Source organism: Danio rerio, chromosome 20 (assembly GCF_052040795.2).
Source record: "Danio rerio strain M-AB ecotype USA chromosome 20, GRCz13ab, whole genome shotgun sequence".
NCBI lineage: Eukaryota > Metazoa > Chordata > Actinopteri > Cypriniformes > Danionidae > Danio > Danio rerio.
The window spans coordinates 38,383,569-38,401,565 of NC_141040.1; the positions used below are offsets into that span (position 1 = coordinate 38,383,569).

The window sequence follows — 17,997 nt, forward strand, 5'->3', positions numbered from 1 at the left end:
ATTTAAACTATAAACAATACTCAAATGAACGACGAATAACAGCCACAACAACAACATCAAAAGCCTCGTGTTCACAATGTCGATTATTAAGAAGCCATTTTTTTTTTAAATATACTTAAATGATTTAAAAGATACACATTCTCTAACAGAATGTGGTATCAAATTCCTGTGATGTGATGCTCTAAAAGAAAAACAAGCCTGCCATTACACAAATAATTTACACTGCAAAACATATAACAAAAACATTCATTCATTTTCCTTCGGCTTAGTCCATTTTGTTCATCAGGGGTCGCCACAGCAGAATGAACCGCCATCTTATCCTGCATATGTTTTACACAGCGGATGCTGTCGTAATTCGACTTCTCATCAATTAGAAATGATCAGACAGGAGGTTTTGAATATCAGAAAATAGACTTTATTCTTCATAATAAAGCCGAGAAAGAGCAGAGCAGACCCCAGAGCATTCTGAAGTCTCTCCTGGACACTTTCTAAACTTTCTGTGTGTTTCCAAAATCTTTATAAATGTTTTTTGACACACCCCTGTGTCTCTTTTTAACTCTTGACCATTTTTGAATAGGTTTTCTAGTCTAAGGGGTCCTGCTGTTCTTGGCTCTCAGCCCACTAGCTCATGTCAACAGAGATGTTACAGGTCTATGTCAGCAAATATAGATGCAACTTATGCAAAGGAGCTAAGTGTTTACATACAATGTCATGAAAGCATAATCACTTGATAATATGTTACTCATTCTAACTTCTGACACATATAGCTTCATAGAAGTATTTAACATATATGATCAGTGCTTTACATATTCAGTTATTCTACACAATCAGTCACTCAGCCTTCTCCTAGTGTTGCTCCTGTGCAGGCATACTCATCTTACACAGTATTTTTAACACATGCTGGCATGTTTGCTGCAAACACTACATACATTTTGTGAAGAAAAAATTAACTGCTTTACACTTAGAAAATACTTCACACTGAGAGAATAGAAATCTTCTTCAATGCCCTTCCAGCTGCAACCCAGAACTGGGAAACATCCATGCATTCTCATTCACACACATAAACTACAGCCAATTTAGTTTATTCAATTTATCTATATATCATATCTTTAGACTGTCGAGGAAACTGGAGTACCCGGAGAAAACCCACACAAACACAGGGAGAACATGCAAACTCCACACAAAAATGCCAAATGACCCAGCCGAGACTCGAACCTCGAACCTGTGACATGAGCCACCATGTCGCCATAACAAAAACAAAACTATTTTATACCAAAAACATATACACAATATTTATCTTGCACAAGTAGCTCACTAGTTTTTGGATCAGAGCAGGCCACTGTTAAAGTTTTTAAGTATCAGTAACATGGCTAACATGCAGCACTCAACAGGAACAGAGCTTTCCAGGACTTCTACTGTATTTCCAATGGAAAGGTTGACTGGAATGACTGACGTAATTTCTAGAGCTCTACTCTGTCATGATTAAATTGGACCCTGGCAGACAAAAAGCGTCTGTTGTGCATGAGAGCTGCTGTGTGCTGCATGCTCAGGCGGTTAAGCCATTGCAGTTTAGGGGTCACTCTGTCTTTAGTAGTAAAGCTGTAATTATCCCAGGTCTTACTCACTAAATTGTACTCTAATAGACTCTGTCTGCCTAGAGGCTCAGTTTTAACAACTCACTGACGCTAAGCCTCACCAACACCTCCTCATCCACTCTTCTATGCCATAGGCTACTTTAATTCATAGGAATATATAAATGAGCAAATTGATCTGGAACATGGATGACGTATTTTTAGCATGTAAATTCTATGGCAGCACCAGAAATCTGTCCATTTAAAATACACTTATTGAGAAACGTCAATATGATGTGGATTTACTTATGCTTGAGCCATCCAAGATGTGAAAAATGTACAGTAGGTCCTCAGTCAATCATTAAAGAAGATAAACATAAACAGAAAATATAAAAATAAACAAATAAAATGTATAAATACAAAAATAATAATAATTCTTTTTTTTTGATGACCTACATCGTTAATATGGATCGTTTAAATGTATGTGATCAAATGTGAATTAATGAATCTATTGATTAATCAATAAATGAACTGATTGATAGACATAATAAAAGTTGATTGCCTATTAATAAGAGTTAATGAATTGGTGGCAGGAAAAGGAAGAAAAGTTGTCCACCAAAGATGGTAAGATGTACAGAAATGTCTAGAACTTCTCCAGACCCTCTGAACACAGTGATGAACATCTGAATGGGGCTATAAATGGTGTGTATGTGTGTGTGTGTGTGTGTGTGTGTGTGTGTGTGTGTGTGTGTGTGTGTGTGTGTGTGTTTGTGTGTGTGTGTGTGTGTGTGTGTGTGTGTGTGTGTGTGTGTGTGTGTGTGTGTGTGTGGACAGTACATGTCAAAGTAATGTTGTGTAAATGATTATGGCAGATGACTCTGTGGTCTGGCTTGGCATCACTGTGTCAGCAGTCCCACTTCAAAGGGACCATAATGACTAGCACAGCACAGGAATCCCAGCAGGTGGTGATTACATACACACACACACACACACACACACACACACACACACACACACACACACACACACACACGCACGCACACACACGCACATGCACTGTGTCAGTCCAACAGTGACAGCTGTTTAAAAAGCCAATGTCTGACACACAGAAACCATGAAGTGTCTTAGTGCAGCAGGAGCAGGACTAAAATAGAGGGTAAGGGGAAAAAAGGAAGCAGAGAATGATAGAGGAGACGGAGATGATAAATAAGAAACAGAAATATTTTTATATTTTAATAACACAAAATGACAACTACTTCAACATTAAATATGAAAACATTTCAACACACTTCCTTTAAATTCATTTTAATTGTGTTTGTTTGTGTATGCCATTTAAAATGATTTAAGCAACAGTATTAGAACTATAAATACTAATATAATAATAATAATAGTAATAGGGTTGTCGCAATACCAATAATTCATCTTACGATACTATACCAGCTGAAGTATTACGATACCAAGTAGTATGGCGATACTGTAATTCATATTCAAATTATAAAGACAATTGTCAGAAATACTGTTACATGTTATAATAGGTCTACTTAAATTTAATTAATAATTTCCAGATTATTGAAAAAGTATTATTTGCACATCATTTCACCTACAATTTATTTGTTATTTTTGTTTGTTTTGTAGATAACTGGCCAACAAACTATATATTAAAATAAAGATACAAATTATACCGAATTAAATTTGTTGCAAAAAAAAGTTGTTTTTTTTTCAACAAAATCAGGCTATATGAAGTGGTCAAACATTGTTTCAATGTTTTCTGTAGCTATTTTGGGTTTGTCATCCATTGTTTTGTTTTTTTTCTTATCAGGTAAGAATCCAAAGTAATTCAGAATTTCACTTTGTGAGTTTAAGAGAATGTCACAATTGTTGTAGGTTCTAAATCATATTGACAGGAACAGAAATGAACCGATTCAGATGTGCGTTCGAAACATCAGAAAATATCAGAAAACGTTCAACCTTAAAGTGACTCCACAGACTATTAAAATAAAATGGTCTATTGTTGCACAAACTTGTGAGCATGTTAGTGACTTTTAACACGCAACATTATCTATAGTAGATGGACAATCAATAAAGATACTAGCATTTACAACCTACAGCAGCACCGCCAGTATTTTGGAGCCATAGTATCGCGATACTACCAGAGTACAGGTAAACCATGCAACCCCAAATAATAATAAACTCTATTTAATATAGCACTTTTTTTAAAGTAGCATCTCAAGTGGCACTTTACAAACACAAAATACAGATATGAAAGACGTATACAAAGATATATGCAAGAAATATGCATCTCATAAAAGCTACCCTAAAAAAGTATGTTTCAAATAATGACTTCAAATCCACAGAAATCTGCATTTCGAATGTCAGAGGGAAGGGTTCTATTATTTAAGAGCCAATAAAGATGATTTCCTATAGATTCTAGCAGCAATGAGAAATAAAAGAATGACAGAGAGAGGTAAATAAACCTAGACAGAGACAGAAATGCAAAGAGAGAGACAGAAAGAGGGCAGAAACAAAGCCAGCGCCAGAGGGAAATAAGTGGGATGCAGGGAAAACCCGTTCCTCAGGTCTTGGGAAAGAATTTTGTGGAAAACTAAGAGACACATCACTCAGCAATGAGGTAAAATTATACAGTTAATGTCACTCCCGCTCTCCTGCTAATAAAAGTCAAGCCCTGCCCTGCTGGAGCCCTCGGGGGCTTGACACATTTAATCATCATAAAGTATAATCTGAAGTCACATCTATGCATCAATATTACCTCTAAACAAAGTATTTTCAAATCAAAACAGATTTTTGTAATTCATTACAACAGTGCATGACTAATAAAAATTGCTTCAGTATGAAAAACAGAAGACAAGTCTTGATTCTGAGCGATATACAACATTAAAGGTCAGTGAGGACAAATACAGTACTTCATGACCTGCTTAACCAAACTAAAAGTCTTTTTATCCAAGTTTAATTAGCTGGGTTGGTTAAATGTTGGTCTTTGCATCTAAAAATACATGTATTTTACCCAGTATTCAAGAAAGTTTTATCAAAGGATGTGAGATGCAATGGACAGTAGGCATGCACTAGACATATTAATCAGAGAAGAGAAAAACAACAGAAAAGTATAACATCGTGTCCTAACAACATGCAATGCATCAAGATTCCAGCAATGAGTAATTTGCCTGTATGCACCAAATGCAACACAACAGAAACATTTAAACACCAGCCATTTATTTAAATATCAGCCACTGCACTTCTGATGAAATGGTAAGGGTTATAATCTAGTTAATGCATATTTAACCTTTTTAATTGTAATAAAAGTACATAGGCTGATGTGACTGATGTTGCTGGTTTGCTGGAGTCACTGAATTTCAATTTGAAACTATTTGCTATGTATTTAATTTTCAAGATCTGAGGTAAACGATCGGCTGCTGCTGTTTTTAGTAGTATGGCAATAAATGTCACAGAAAATGATGTTCAAACTCACACAAGAAGCATTTAACACTGATTAACGCCCATAATCTGTACCTGAGGAGATAATTGTCATAGCAGTTTAAGGTTTTGTTTTGCTGTGATGTTGTGGAAAAAGAAACTGTTTCTAAAATATTAATTTGTGCATTGCTGTTACATATAGTTAGGCCAAAACTCGTTTTAACAAGAAAAAAAAACCTTTAATCGGGTGTTGTGGCATCACATCACGTCTCATTAAGACACATTGTAACTGTCACAATCACCAGCAACACAGCCTGTGCAGATCGCTACAAGAAGCTACAAGTAAGCACGGCCAACCTTTGCCATTTTGTCTGCGCGTCATCAAACTGACCGTGGGGTACCAAACAAGAGCAAAGAGGTGGAGCGTGAGCGGAGCTACAGACGCCTGCTGGCATTTTGCATAGACCTTTAGGGCCTACTCACACTATGCCAACCGTACCGTGCCCAGGCCCGTTTCCCGGATCGTTTGAGAAGTGTGAGTGCGGTGAATCTGGCTCAAGCACGGTTCACTTGGCCGGCCCTGGCCCGGTTGGAAGAGGTGTACCTGAGCGCGGTTCACTTGGGCTTTGGCACGGTACGCTTGTGTGTGAGTGCAAAACGCACCAAAGCCCGAAACTGAAAGCGAGACGTGACTTTTAAGGGGCTGTTTCATATGGATTTATTAATCATTCTTACTGTTCAGTGAACGCAAACTGCCGTAGTTTATTGAAGACGAGAACTCCTCACAGCACGACAGCTGCGCGGCTTCAGCAGACCTCCTCATTCCTGCAGCACAAGGGCTTTATGATTGTTTATGAGCGGCAAAAGTGGCGGATCTGTTCGGCGAAATATCTGACTGCGTGTCACCGCATCCCTAAGGACCGTTTGGCGAAATATTTGACTGCATGTCACTGCATAACAAACGACTGAAACGATATAACTAGAGAAATCTCCACTGTGCAGCAGCGATGACGTAAGCGTGCCAAGGCCCGTTTGTGGTGTGAGTGCGGGCCGTCGGGGGAGACGGGAGTGGGGACAAGCGTGCTTTGGCCCGGTTCGAGGCAACTGTACCAAGTGTGAGTATGGCCTTAGACAGACTTTACTTTGGGAGAACACTTAATACTTCATTACCTGTGACTCGTTTGTGTTCTAATCACATGTGCTTGGTTGTACACTATATGAATAAAGTATTTTGACTTTTAAAAACTAAAAAATGCAAATTACTTCCAAACACAATATATATAGTGGACTTCTGGAGTGCTTTACAGGTCTACAGAAAAATATAAATGATCTTAAGTAAAACAAATACATGCATAAAGATGGTACATAAGTGTATAATTTCATTCACCTGGGAAATGGCGGCCACGTGAATGGTTTGTGAGCACAATTAATTGCACACAACATGCTACAGTATCTGATATATGCAGGAAATAATCCCAAAAGGCAATTGACTGTGTAAAGAAACACGAACAAAAACAAAAATATGAGGTATATGCTGGGCTCAGCGGCTAATTAGTCAGAATCAGCGGAGGTGACGAGACAGCGAGCAGCGAGACCAAGCTGTCACTCAAGTGGCCACACCCTTAATTATGCAGACTAAATATAACTTAATAAAAACAAAACGGATGAGTTATAAAAAATTCACCCCCTCACAGTTGTCATGAAATGTAATAATAGCTATATGCACCAAAGCCATCTTTTGTACCAGGCTGTAAACATGTTTTTATCAGCTGTAAAATTGGCCTATTTACCAACGGAGTCAGAAATCATCTGGATTTCTTGGAGCCAGCCATTAAAGGTAAGTCGATTTGCAGTTTTAGTCACTTCCGTATTGGCTTCCCGAGGGAGAGCGTGAGGTTTCCGCTTGCTACAAATCCGCTGGTATATGGACTACAAGTTACAGTAATGCACCACACACACACACTGTTCCAGATAACGTTCGAGGTTACTAAAGTAACCCTTCGTTCCCCGAGGAGGGGAACGGAAGCACTATAAGTGGATTTGATTGTTAAAATCCACGCATAGGGAGGTTCGGTTAGAAGCTACTCGTCTGAAAGAGTATTGAACGGGCCAATTAAGAATGAATTGGCAGCGCAAGCCTGCGCAGGTGAGCGGCATAAGCAATCAACTGAGTATATAAGCTCACCTGGCGCCAGCAGATGCTATCCTTTTTAAGCTGAAGAGACTTTTAACAGCTAAGGGACAGTCATTATGGCAACGGAGTATAGTGCTTCCGTTCCCCTCCTCGGGGAACGAAGGGTTACTTTAGTAACCTCGAACGTTCCCCTTCGGGGGGAACTCCAGCACCATAAGTGGATTTGATTGTTAAAATCCACGCATTGGGAGCCCATTGAAAGCGCCATAATGACTGCACCTTACCAACACCCACCATGAGAGAGCGGTCAGGCAAGCGTGACGCACCCAGATCACGAGAGGCGTGGTCCTCCAACGTGCCCTTGGCCGTAACTTATCCTACTTCAAAAGAAGTTTTACGGAATAGGTATCTTTTTTGGGAGTCGCTAGCGTCTAGATAATTCTAGGAATACACGACAGTACGTTGGGAAGCGTGCCATTCCAGTAGGGAGGACGCTGCGGAGACCATCCGCACCCAATAGGGGGAAACAAATGGAATTACATATGGACTAACCCTGAAAAGGGGGAGTGCGCGTAAAAGGTGGTTAACAGATAGGGAAAGCACGGGTCCGCCCAGGGGGGGAACTTAACCATGGCAGAAAAAGCATATGGGGATCACCAGCGGGGATCGGCCATAGCAGGCACCTATACCCAAAACGCGGGCTGACCAGCGGGCAGACCTACTACGTAATGGGCCAGCAAGTGACTCCTCCGCCACGCGCACACGCCCAAGAGGATGCAACGCTCCGAGTGGAGTGCGCATGCACTCCTGGGGGGCGTGGCTGGCCTCTGCTCAAATAAGCACATGAAATGGCCTCCACAATCCAGTGGGATAAACGTTGTTTAGACACGGCACTTCCCTGCTGCCGTCCGCCATAACAGACAAAGAGCTGCTCAGAAGATCTAAAGTTCTGGGTACGGTCCACATAAATGCGCAGAGCGCGAACTGGACAAAGTAAGGACAGGGCTGGGTCTGCCTCCTCCGGGGGCAGCGCTTGCAGGGTTACTACCTGATCTCTAAAAGGAGTGGTAGGAACTTTGGGCACATAACCCGGGCGGGGTCTCAGAATAACGTGAGAAAATCCCGGCCCGAATTCCAGGCACGAGTCACTGACCGAAAATGCCTCCAGGTCCCCGACCCTCTTAATGGAGGTCAACGCGACCAGCAGAGCTGTCTTCAGGGACAGAAATCTTAAAGATACTGTATCGAGTGGCTCGAAGGGATCACATCGCAGGCTCGTGAGAACGAGGGCGAGATCCCAAGAGGGCGTGAGAGGGGGGCGAGTTGGATTAATTCGCCTAGCGCCTCTGAGGAACCGGATGATGAGGTTATGCTTTCCCACGGTGCCGCCAGCCACCGCGTCATGGTGAGCGGAGATGGCAGCAACGTAAACCTTGAGAGTGGAGGGCGACAGCCTGCTGTCCAGCTTCTCTTGAAGGAAAGAGAGCACAACACTGATCTGGCAAGATCGGGGGTCTTCTCTGCGAGAGACACACCACTCAGTGAATAGACTCCACTTCAGGGCGTAGGCGCGCCTCGTGGAGGGGGCTCTAGCCTGAGTGATGGTATCAACCACCGCGGGCGGCAGGTTACCTAAGTCTTCCTCGCGTCTATGGACCACACGTGGAGGTTCCAGAGATCAGGAAGAGGGTGCCAGACGGTGCCTTGTCCCTGAGAAAGTAGGTCCTCTCTCAAGGGATCTGCCAAGGGAGGGCCGTCGCGAGGAGGGAGAGCTCTGATATCCAGGTTCGGTTGGGCCAGAGGGGCGCAACTAACAAAACCTGATCCTCGTCCTCCCTGACCTTGCACATTAACTGCGCGATCAGGCTCACTGGGGGAAACGCATACTTGCGTACGCCCCGAGGCCAGCTGTGGGCCAGTGCATCCGTGCCGTGAGAGCCCTCGGTCAGGGAATAAAACAACTGGCAATGAGCATTCTCGGGGGAAGCAAACAGATCGATCTGGGCCTCCCCGAATCGCGCCCATATCAGCTGAACAGACTCGGGGTGGAGTCTCCATTCTCCAGAGTGAATCTGCTGCCGTGAGAGCACATCGGCTGCACGGTTGAGCATACCTGGGATGTGAATGGCGCGCGGGTGACTCCTGAGGAGCAGACGGCGGGCGAGCTGAGACATGCGGCGAGAGCGCATACCCCCCATGCGGTTGATATACGCTGCCGCCGCCGTACTGTCCGTCCTGACCAGCACGTGTTGCTGCCCCAGCGCCGAGAAAAACGGCGGAGAGCAAGGACCACTGCCAACAGCTCTAGGCGATTGATGTGCCAATGCAGCTGGGCACCTACCCACAGGCCCGCAGCTGCATGCCCGCGACACACGGCTCCCCAGCCTATGCTGGAAGCATCTGTCGAAACAACAACATGACTGGACGCCTGTCCCAGAGGCACACCGGCCTGCAGGAACGAGGGGTCATTCCAGGGGCTGAGGGTGCGGCGACACAGCGCAGTAACAGAGACTCGGTGTGTGCCCGCATGCCATGCGCGTCTCGGAACTCGATCTTGAAGCCAGTGCTGAAGTGGTCTCATATGGAGCAATCCGAGCGGCATGACGGCCGCAGCGGAAGCCATATGCCCCAGGAGCCTCTGAAAATATTTCAGTGGGACCACTAACTTGCTGTCGAGCTCCCTCAGACAGTTCAGCAGCAGGCGAGCGCGCTCTCCGGAGAGGCGCGCTACCATGGTGACCGAGTCCAGCTCCATCCTGAGAAAAGAGATCCTCTGCACCGGGGCGAGTTTGCTCTTTTCCCAGTTGACCTGCAACCCCAATAGGCGGAGATGCCGGAGCACCTCGTCTCTGTGCGCAGTCAATTGCTCCCGAGAGTGGGCTAAAATCAGCCAGTCGTCAAGATAATTGAGTACACGGATGCCCGCAAGCCGCAGAGGCGCTAGGGCACCCTCCGCGAGTTTGGTGAAGACCCGCGGAGACAGAGAGAGCCCGAAGGGGAGGACCTTGTACTGCCATGCTCGACCTTCGAACGCAAACCGCAGAAACTGACGGTGGCATGGAAGAATGGAGACATGAAAATACGCGTCCTTCAGGTCTATGGCTGCAAACCAATCCTGAGGACGAACGCATCGGAGGATGCGCCTCTGCGTAAGCATTCTGAACGACAGCTTGTGAAGGCAGCGATTCAAAACGCGCAGATCTAGGATTGGCCGTGACCCACCGCTCTTTTTGGGTACGATGAAGTACGGGCTGTAAAACCCGCTCTCCATCTCGGCTGGAGGTACCGGCTCTATTGCACCCTTCGCCAGGAGGGCAGCAATCTCCTCTCGCAAGACAGGGGCGGACAGGGGATTGACCCTGGTGAAATACACGCCCGTAAACCTGGGAGGCCGTCCCACAGAAGAGCTGGAGGAGAGCGATTCGCTCTGGCTCCGCACCCTGACTCCGGAGGGGGGGCTTGGGGGCTGGGAGAAGGGAGACTGGCGGAGTGCACCGAACCTACGAGCTAGAGAGCTGAGCTCAAACTGGCAGATTTCGGGCTGTCACCTCCGGAGAAGTGGAAAAGTGCCCTTTCATTTCATGGCAGTAAAAAGTGCCGTTGGAAATGGCGCCCCGCCCTCCAGCGGGGAAAGAGCAAGTTCCCTCCTCTCCAGATGACCTGTCCCAGGGACGCTTCGCGGTCCGTTTGCCAGACTTAGTGGCGTTCTAGGCAGGGGGAGTGGCCTGCTTCCGAGGTGCTCGACGTGCTCGCTTCGCCAGAGGCGAGTGCGGGGGCGGTGCAGCTCTCGTAGGCGGGCGCCTTCAGCGAGGAGCAGGTATGGATGGCACAGCGGGCGGAGCGGGCTTACGGGGCCGCCGATTAGACATCACCCATCGGACTGCTCTCTCACTGCCTCGAATTCCTGGGTGAATTCGCAGACTGTGTCGCCGACCAGCTTGGGATATGGGCAAGTCAAGAAAGCGGACTTTGTCAACTTCGCGCATATCAACCAAGTTTTGTTAGAGGTGGGGCTTCTGGACCACTAGTGTGGACATCGTCCTCCCCAGAGCACACGCAGCGGACTTAGTAGTCCGAAGAGCTTAGTCGGCTGCGGTGCGAAGCTCATAAGCCTGGGTTGGACCCACCCTCGTGCAGCTCGGCCAGCGCCTGCGCTTGGTAGCGCTGGACAGTGGCTATCGCATGCAAGGCGGATGCAGCCTGGTCCGTAGCTTTGTAAGCTCTAGCTCCGAGGGAGCCGAAAACTCACAGGCTTTGGATGGGAGACGAAGCAGACCCCGCCAAGAAGAGGCGCTGCGCGGATTAACCGCCATCGCACACTCAACCTAAGGGAATCGCCACATACCCCCTGGCTGCTCCACCACCAAGAGTGGTGAGGGTGGAGGGACACGCAGCACGAGCAGAAAAAAGGTGCTCTTTAAGACCGCGTGAGCCTACTGTGCGTCGCCGGGAAGAAGGGAACGCCCCTCTAGTCGGTCCGGCCGCGGAGCTGGGGGATAAACCATCTCCAACCCACGGCCGAAGCAGCCCGGGAAAGCACGGCTAACACGTCCGTTTCAGTATCCGTTTGACAGCGCTCACCTGCCCGAAGGGGGCGAGCGAGTCCGGATCATCGTCGGACAATGAAAGCCCACCCTCCGATGCCGCGGAGGACATCTGATCTCCGGTGACAGCGAGCGTGATAGCTACCATCTGATTAGACGGATCACTCCCAGCGCCCGAAGCTTGGATGGAGCGCTTGGAGGAGCGAGAGGTCCGCGAGCCCTTAGGCGGCGGATTATCTCTCGCTGGAACCCTCAGATCTGCCCGAGCGCCCGCTGCAGAACAGGAGGCGACTGGGGTGGCTCGCTCTCTCACGAGAGTTTGCCGCGATCTCAACTGCGCGACGGTCATGGCATCGTAGTGATGACATGAACCGCCCCCGAGCACCACATTAACATGCTGGACCCCCAAACATGTAATGCAGTGATCGTGCCCATCATCCGGAGCCAGGAAACCCCCGCAACCAGAAACGCACAGTCGGAGCGCCGTCCTGAAAAGGACGTGCTGCACGACTGTGTTGCTCTTTTAGGATGCTTTGCAACAATACGCACCGCTCTGGAGGACCGGACCCAAAGGGACGCCAGGCAAGGGAGAAACCCAGCTCGACCATCTGCCGCTGCGTGGACTCGCTCTGGACCGGGAGACACTCGTTCGCTCGAAGTGGCTGTAGACAGCAGGAGGAACCCTCATGAAGCTCGATCAGAAAAGTCTCTGAAGCGAAAAGGATAGCGTCTGCTGGCGCCAGTTGAGCTTATATACTCAGTTGATTGCTTATGCCGCTCACCTGCGCAGGCTTGCGCTGCCAATTCATTCTTAATTGGCCCGTTCAATACTCTTTCAGACGAGTAGCTTCTGAACCGAACCTCCCTATGCGTGGATTTTAACAATCAAATCCACTTATAGTGCTGGAGTTCCCCCCGAAGGGGAACGATTGATTACACTCACACAGCTGGGAGCTGCTCAAACACTGATTAGATGGACTTAAAATGTAGCACAGACACACACACTATATGCTGAAACTTGTTATACAGTATTGTGAACGTGTACCACGTGTTTTTCTTGCCTTGCCTTCGATGTTTGAACCTTGCTTTGTTTTTGTTTGTTTTACATTGTCTGCTGCCTGCCTTTTTGACCATCCGCCTGTTTATGACTAAGACTCTGGATTTCCTGTGTACATCTGTTTGCCCCTGTGTTGACCATTGCTTGCCTGACTATCTCTGTTTTATAAACCTTCTTTGGAGCCACATTTCCTTGTCAGCGTCCCGCTTCACATTACAGTAACAGTGGAATTATAGATATTTATTCCTAATGATAATGATAATCTTTTTTTTTTTAAAGCCAGTGATTCAATGACTCATAAATAAAGACTTTGGTCAAATCAGTTGAACTAATGATTTAATCAATCAGTCAATAAGACAGGGGTTTGCTGCTACAAAAAAAAAGAAAAGAAAAAAAAATTTATATATAAATATATATATATATATATATATATATATATATATATATATATATATATATATATATATATATATAGATAGATATATGCACACACACACACACACACACACACATATATATATATACACACACACATACATACACACACACACACACACACACACACACACATATATATATATACACACACACACACACACACATATATATATATATATATATATATATATATATATATATATATATATATATATATATATATATATACAATAACAAAAAACGCTGACTCTTAATAACCAGTTACTTTAATTGACACTAACAACCCAGATAATGAGTCATTTCAAGCTACTAAATCATCAGTAAAAGTCACTATTTTAAAATCCAGAGTTACATTTTCAGCATCAAAAGCTTCTGAAACATAATGCATAATGTAATAAAAACAACTCATGAATCACAAGTTAAACTGTAAAGTCATTCAACTGTTAATTTTACCTCTATACAGTGCACATGTGATTTTTGTCACAGTTATCTTTCTATAAAAACACTCAGCAAAATACTGTTTAATTACCATCATCACTTTAAAAAATGTTAGTATATATATTTTTGGTAAGTATCACACAATATCAAAGTGCAATGCAAAAACATGTTCTTGCAACACTTTATACAGATCTGTTCTGTTCTGTCTTTCTCATTTCAGTTATGATCTCTATGAATTTGTCTTTCTACTGTTTTCCACAATTAGAAAAAGCAAAGTGATTTGCCAGGGTTGTGTACCGCAGAAAAAGTGTAAGAGGCTGTTTCAATGGAAACTGCAGGATCGCAAACAGTGAGCAAGCCTGACATAAATCACTTTCACAAGTGCTATAAAATACTACCGTGAAATATTACAGCAAGACTGCAGTGAAAACAGATCTTGTGTTAGAGAGAGGAGGAGGAGTGATCTGCCAAGAGCCCTGTGCCCTTGCTTTTCTATGTTAAGTCCTTTTTAATACATGCACAGAAATGCAATAAGTTCTTAGTGTTTTATAAACACAAAGTGGACAAAAAAATGATGTGACCTAGCAATGTGAAATTGCAAACTGTCTCCTATTAGGTCAATAATCGCAGACCGGTAATCATTGACATCCACAGTAGGAAAAATTATTACTGTACACTGTAAAAGATGCTGGGTTCCACACAATTCCTTTATGTTGTCCCAACACAAATCGATTTAGTTTACTTAATTGTTTACAAATTTAAGTGGACTGAACATAAATCATTATTCCAAAAAAAAAACTCAAGTATTGTGTAGATTCAGCTAATTTTAAACAAGTAGATTGAACAGAAAGCAAAAATATTTTTGAGAGTAAGTCAATAATTTGTTTGATGTTTCCATCCAAAGATGTGAATTAAAGGTATGCGCAAAACCAGAACATCGCATAAAAGACGTATAAATAAATATTAACTGGCGCCAAATATCAACAGTAAAAATTTAGTTTGTTGCAGTTATTTTTTTAATAAATGACTTGCGCCTTAGAAGACATATGTCGACATGAAGTGAACGCTCTTGACAATTCTGGAGGCAGTTAAAAATATAATAACATTAATACTGGGGTTTTAGAATGACCAAAACAACATTTCAGATTTTTTAGTGTGCCCAGCCTGCTGGTTTTTCCACATTCGCTTTTTCACACACATGTTTTAATGCACATGCTGAAATTTATTCGATAAAAGTGTTTCAATTGTAGTTTATGCACATCTTTTCTTATTGAATAAAAAATTTGTCCTACTCAGTTACCAAATACATTTTTTATGCACATTTTCAAAATTGATGCGTATCTTGGCATCTCCATCAACTGCTTTGTGTGGGAGGATGGAAATATAGCAATTGGCTACAGATTCCAACAATCTTCAAAATATCTTCTTTTATGTTTAACAGAAGAAAGAAACTCAAAAAGATTTGGAATAAGCAAAGTAAATGATGACAGAACGGTCATTTTTGAGTGAACTATCCCTTTAAGCTAAACTTTGTTCTCCAGTTATTCTAAATAAATTGTCCCTTGCCTTCTACCCAAAAGTTTTGAGTGATAAAAATTACCTGTTCAAAATATAATTGTGAAAATTACTTTAACAGTTTGTTGTTGTTTCTTTTTCTTTGTTTCTGTTAGTATTGACACCTAAGCAACTATGTAGTGCAAATACAACTACGCATAACCGAGCTGCACATACATTGTACACAGCAGAATGTAAACATGCTGATGAAGAAATGTGTGTCACAAGTACAGCATATTACAAAAATGAGCAAAAATAAAACAATACTTTGGGCTTTATTCCTTTATAGGACGCTCCCTGTAATACTCATTGGAAAATGAGTGTTACCCAGGGTAATTACAAGACAAATAAAAAAAATATTGTAATCAAAGACAATAAAGTTACTATTTATTGTTCTTCACCCAATAAAGAGTTTATAAATAAAAACAAAACAAGAGATTCTTACCTTGCACATTCAGGTAGACTCGAGCAGCAGAGACTCCGCCCTCATTGGCTGCTATACATGTGTACCAACCAACATCATCAGGAGTCGCTCTCTGGATTTCCAAGGACAGGTTAGTAGTGACTCGTATGCGATGGTCCAATCTGGCATCTACGTCCCCTCGCTGCCAAGTCAGGTTAAAGCGCACCGTGCTGGCGACCAGACATGTCAGAATGACATTTGCACCAGGAGATGCTGTCGCATTGAAGGGCACTGTTATAGCAGGAGGAGGCTCTGCACAAACAGACAAAAATAAGAAAATGTCAATAGAAACTCAAAAACTGACTCCGATCACCTTCACTAATTGACTGAGTTCTTATAAGGTCTCTGGATGTCTGTGAACTCTGCGGATCTGACAGTTTGTGCAATGAGTCTGAAACGTGAAGGGAAATGGGGAGGTGTTGACAGATGTGTGGATTAGGGCATAAATGGGGAATTTATACAGGAAGACACATAAATTTCACAAGGGAGGTTTCTCCTGTCACTCCTGCTAATCATGTCACTGGCCCGGCGACAGCACAGTCAGGGAAACAGCTTAGAGAATGGGACAGGGAATAAACTCTTGTTCAACTTTAAGTTAAACGTAACGTCTAGGTGACCATTCCAGCTGAATGGGATCTTAATCCTAAATTCCACAATAACCTTGGGTGTTTTTTCAAAGGCTGTATCTCACTTAGAAAGCCAAGACAGCAGAAAGAAGCCGGAAGACAGGAAGTGAAGTTATTTGTGCAAGGAGTTTGTGTAAGCACGGTCCGGGACAGAGTGGTGTCAGGTTTCCACCACATTGCCATGAGGATACAGTCCTGTTTGTTATTGCAATCCCTGTGCAGCACAAACCCAAAAATGTTTCTCTACTATCGAAATGTTTAATAAAATAAATAAGCAACTCTGAGACATGGTCCTTGTCAGTTCGTTAATAAAATGCCCAAATGACCCCAAACCCCTTCGTATGCTCATTCAGATGAATCAGTGAACGACAGTGAGTTGAAACTGTCATTAATATGATAAAAAGGTATAAATAAATGAAACAATTCAACCTATTAAAAATAATAGCCTAATATACACATAATGAATTAAGTAACCAAAACACATTAGACAATTTCTTTACTGTATTAACTAGTAATTCATTATTTTTACAGGTACTATAGTTGTTCAGTGAAGAAAATTAATGAATGCCTTATTTTTGGGGTTTGACTCTCTCATTTATTGTTTAACTATGATGACAAGCATTTGAATAATTCCCTAACTATGTATACTTATTTAAGGCACAATTAACTGAATTATGCCCCCCTGAATTATTCGCCCCCTGTTTCTTTTTTCCACAATTTCTGTTTAACGGAGAGCAGATTTCTTAAACACATTTCTAAACATACTAGATTTAATAACTCATTTCTAATAACTGATTTATTTTATCTTTGTCATGATGTCAGTAAATAATATTTTACTAGATATTTTTCAAGACACTTCTATACAGCTTATAGTGATTTTTAAAGGCTTAACTGGGTTAATTAGTTTAATTAGGCAGGTTAGGGTAATTAGGCAAGCTATTGTATAATGATGGTTTGTGCTATAGACAATCGATAAAAAATTTTGCTTAAAGGGGCTAATAATTTTGTCCTTAAAATGGTTCCTTAAAAAATTCAATCTGCTTTTATTCTAGCCAAAATAAAACAAATAAGACTTTCTCCAGAAGAAAAACATTATCAGACATGCTGTGAAAATGTTCTTGTTTTTTTTATTTTATTGAAAAATATTTTAAAATGAAAAAAAAAAAAAATTCCAATGGGGGCTAATAATTCTGACTTCAACTACATATATATGATAGGACAGTAGAGGGTATAGACAGGAAAGCATGGGAAGCAGAGAAAGGAGAAGGATCGGCATAGGACCTCGAGGCAGGAGTCGAACTCAGGTAGCCATGAACAGCGGAGTGTCATGTATCGATGCACTAACCACTAAGCCATTGGTACGACATTTTAATAATATGTCCCGGCCCGGTCTACACATTGTGCAAACAATTTTAGCTGTGCATTTCTCTAAAAATATATACAGTTATGTAGTAACCGAGGCTTTGGGGATGTGACCAAATGATCATCTTACTGGCTGACCTGTTTTCCTAATCTTTACAGTGTGACAAAAAAGAACCCACCTCGATAAAGAAAGATCCAGTGCACTGACATTTTGTGAATGGTTGTTGCTGATATGAGCAGTCGGTCATTCAAAATATACTATTTATTGCAATGCATTTCTGTACTAAACAATCTTTTGGTATGAACAGGCCCTAGCAGTTGCATCTGCTTGTGTCTAAAATGCTAATAATGTCATATAGGTTGACAGCACATTATTTTTTA

The 17,997-nt window shown here is 43.0% G+C and overlaps 1 protein-coding gene across 2 annotated transcripts in view; it reads right to left on the reverse strand.

Annotated features, from left to right (window-relative positions):
• Positions 1 to 17,997, reverse strand: part of hmcn1 (hemicentin 1) — a 139,506-nt gene that overhangs the window by 83,654 nt on the left and 37,855 nt on the right. For both annotated transcript variants that reach the window (XM_087297224.1, NM_001190304.3), the window contains 1 exon segment: positions 15,611 to 15,880. In XM_087297224.1, the coding sequence (XP_087153350.1) occupies positions 15,611 to 15,880 (270 nt within the window).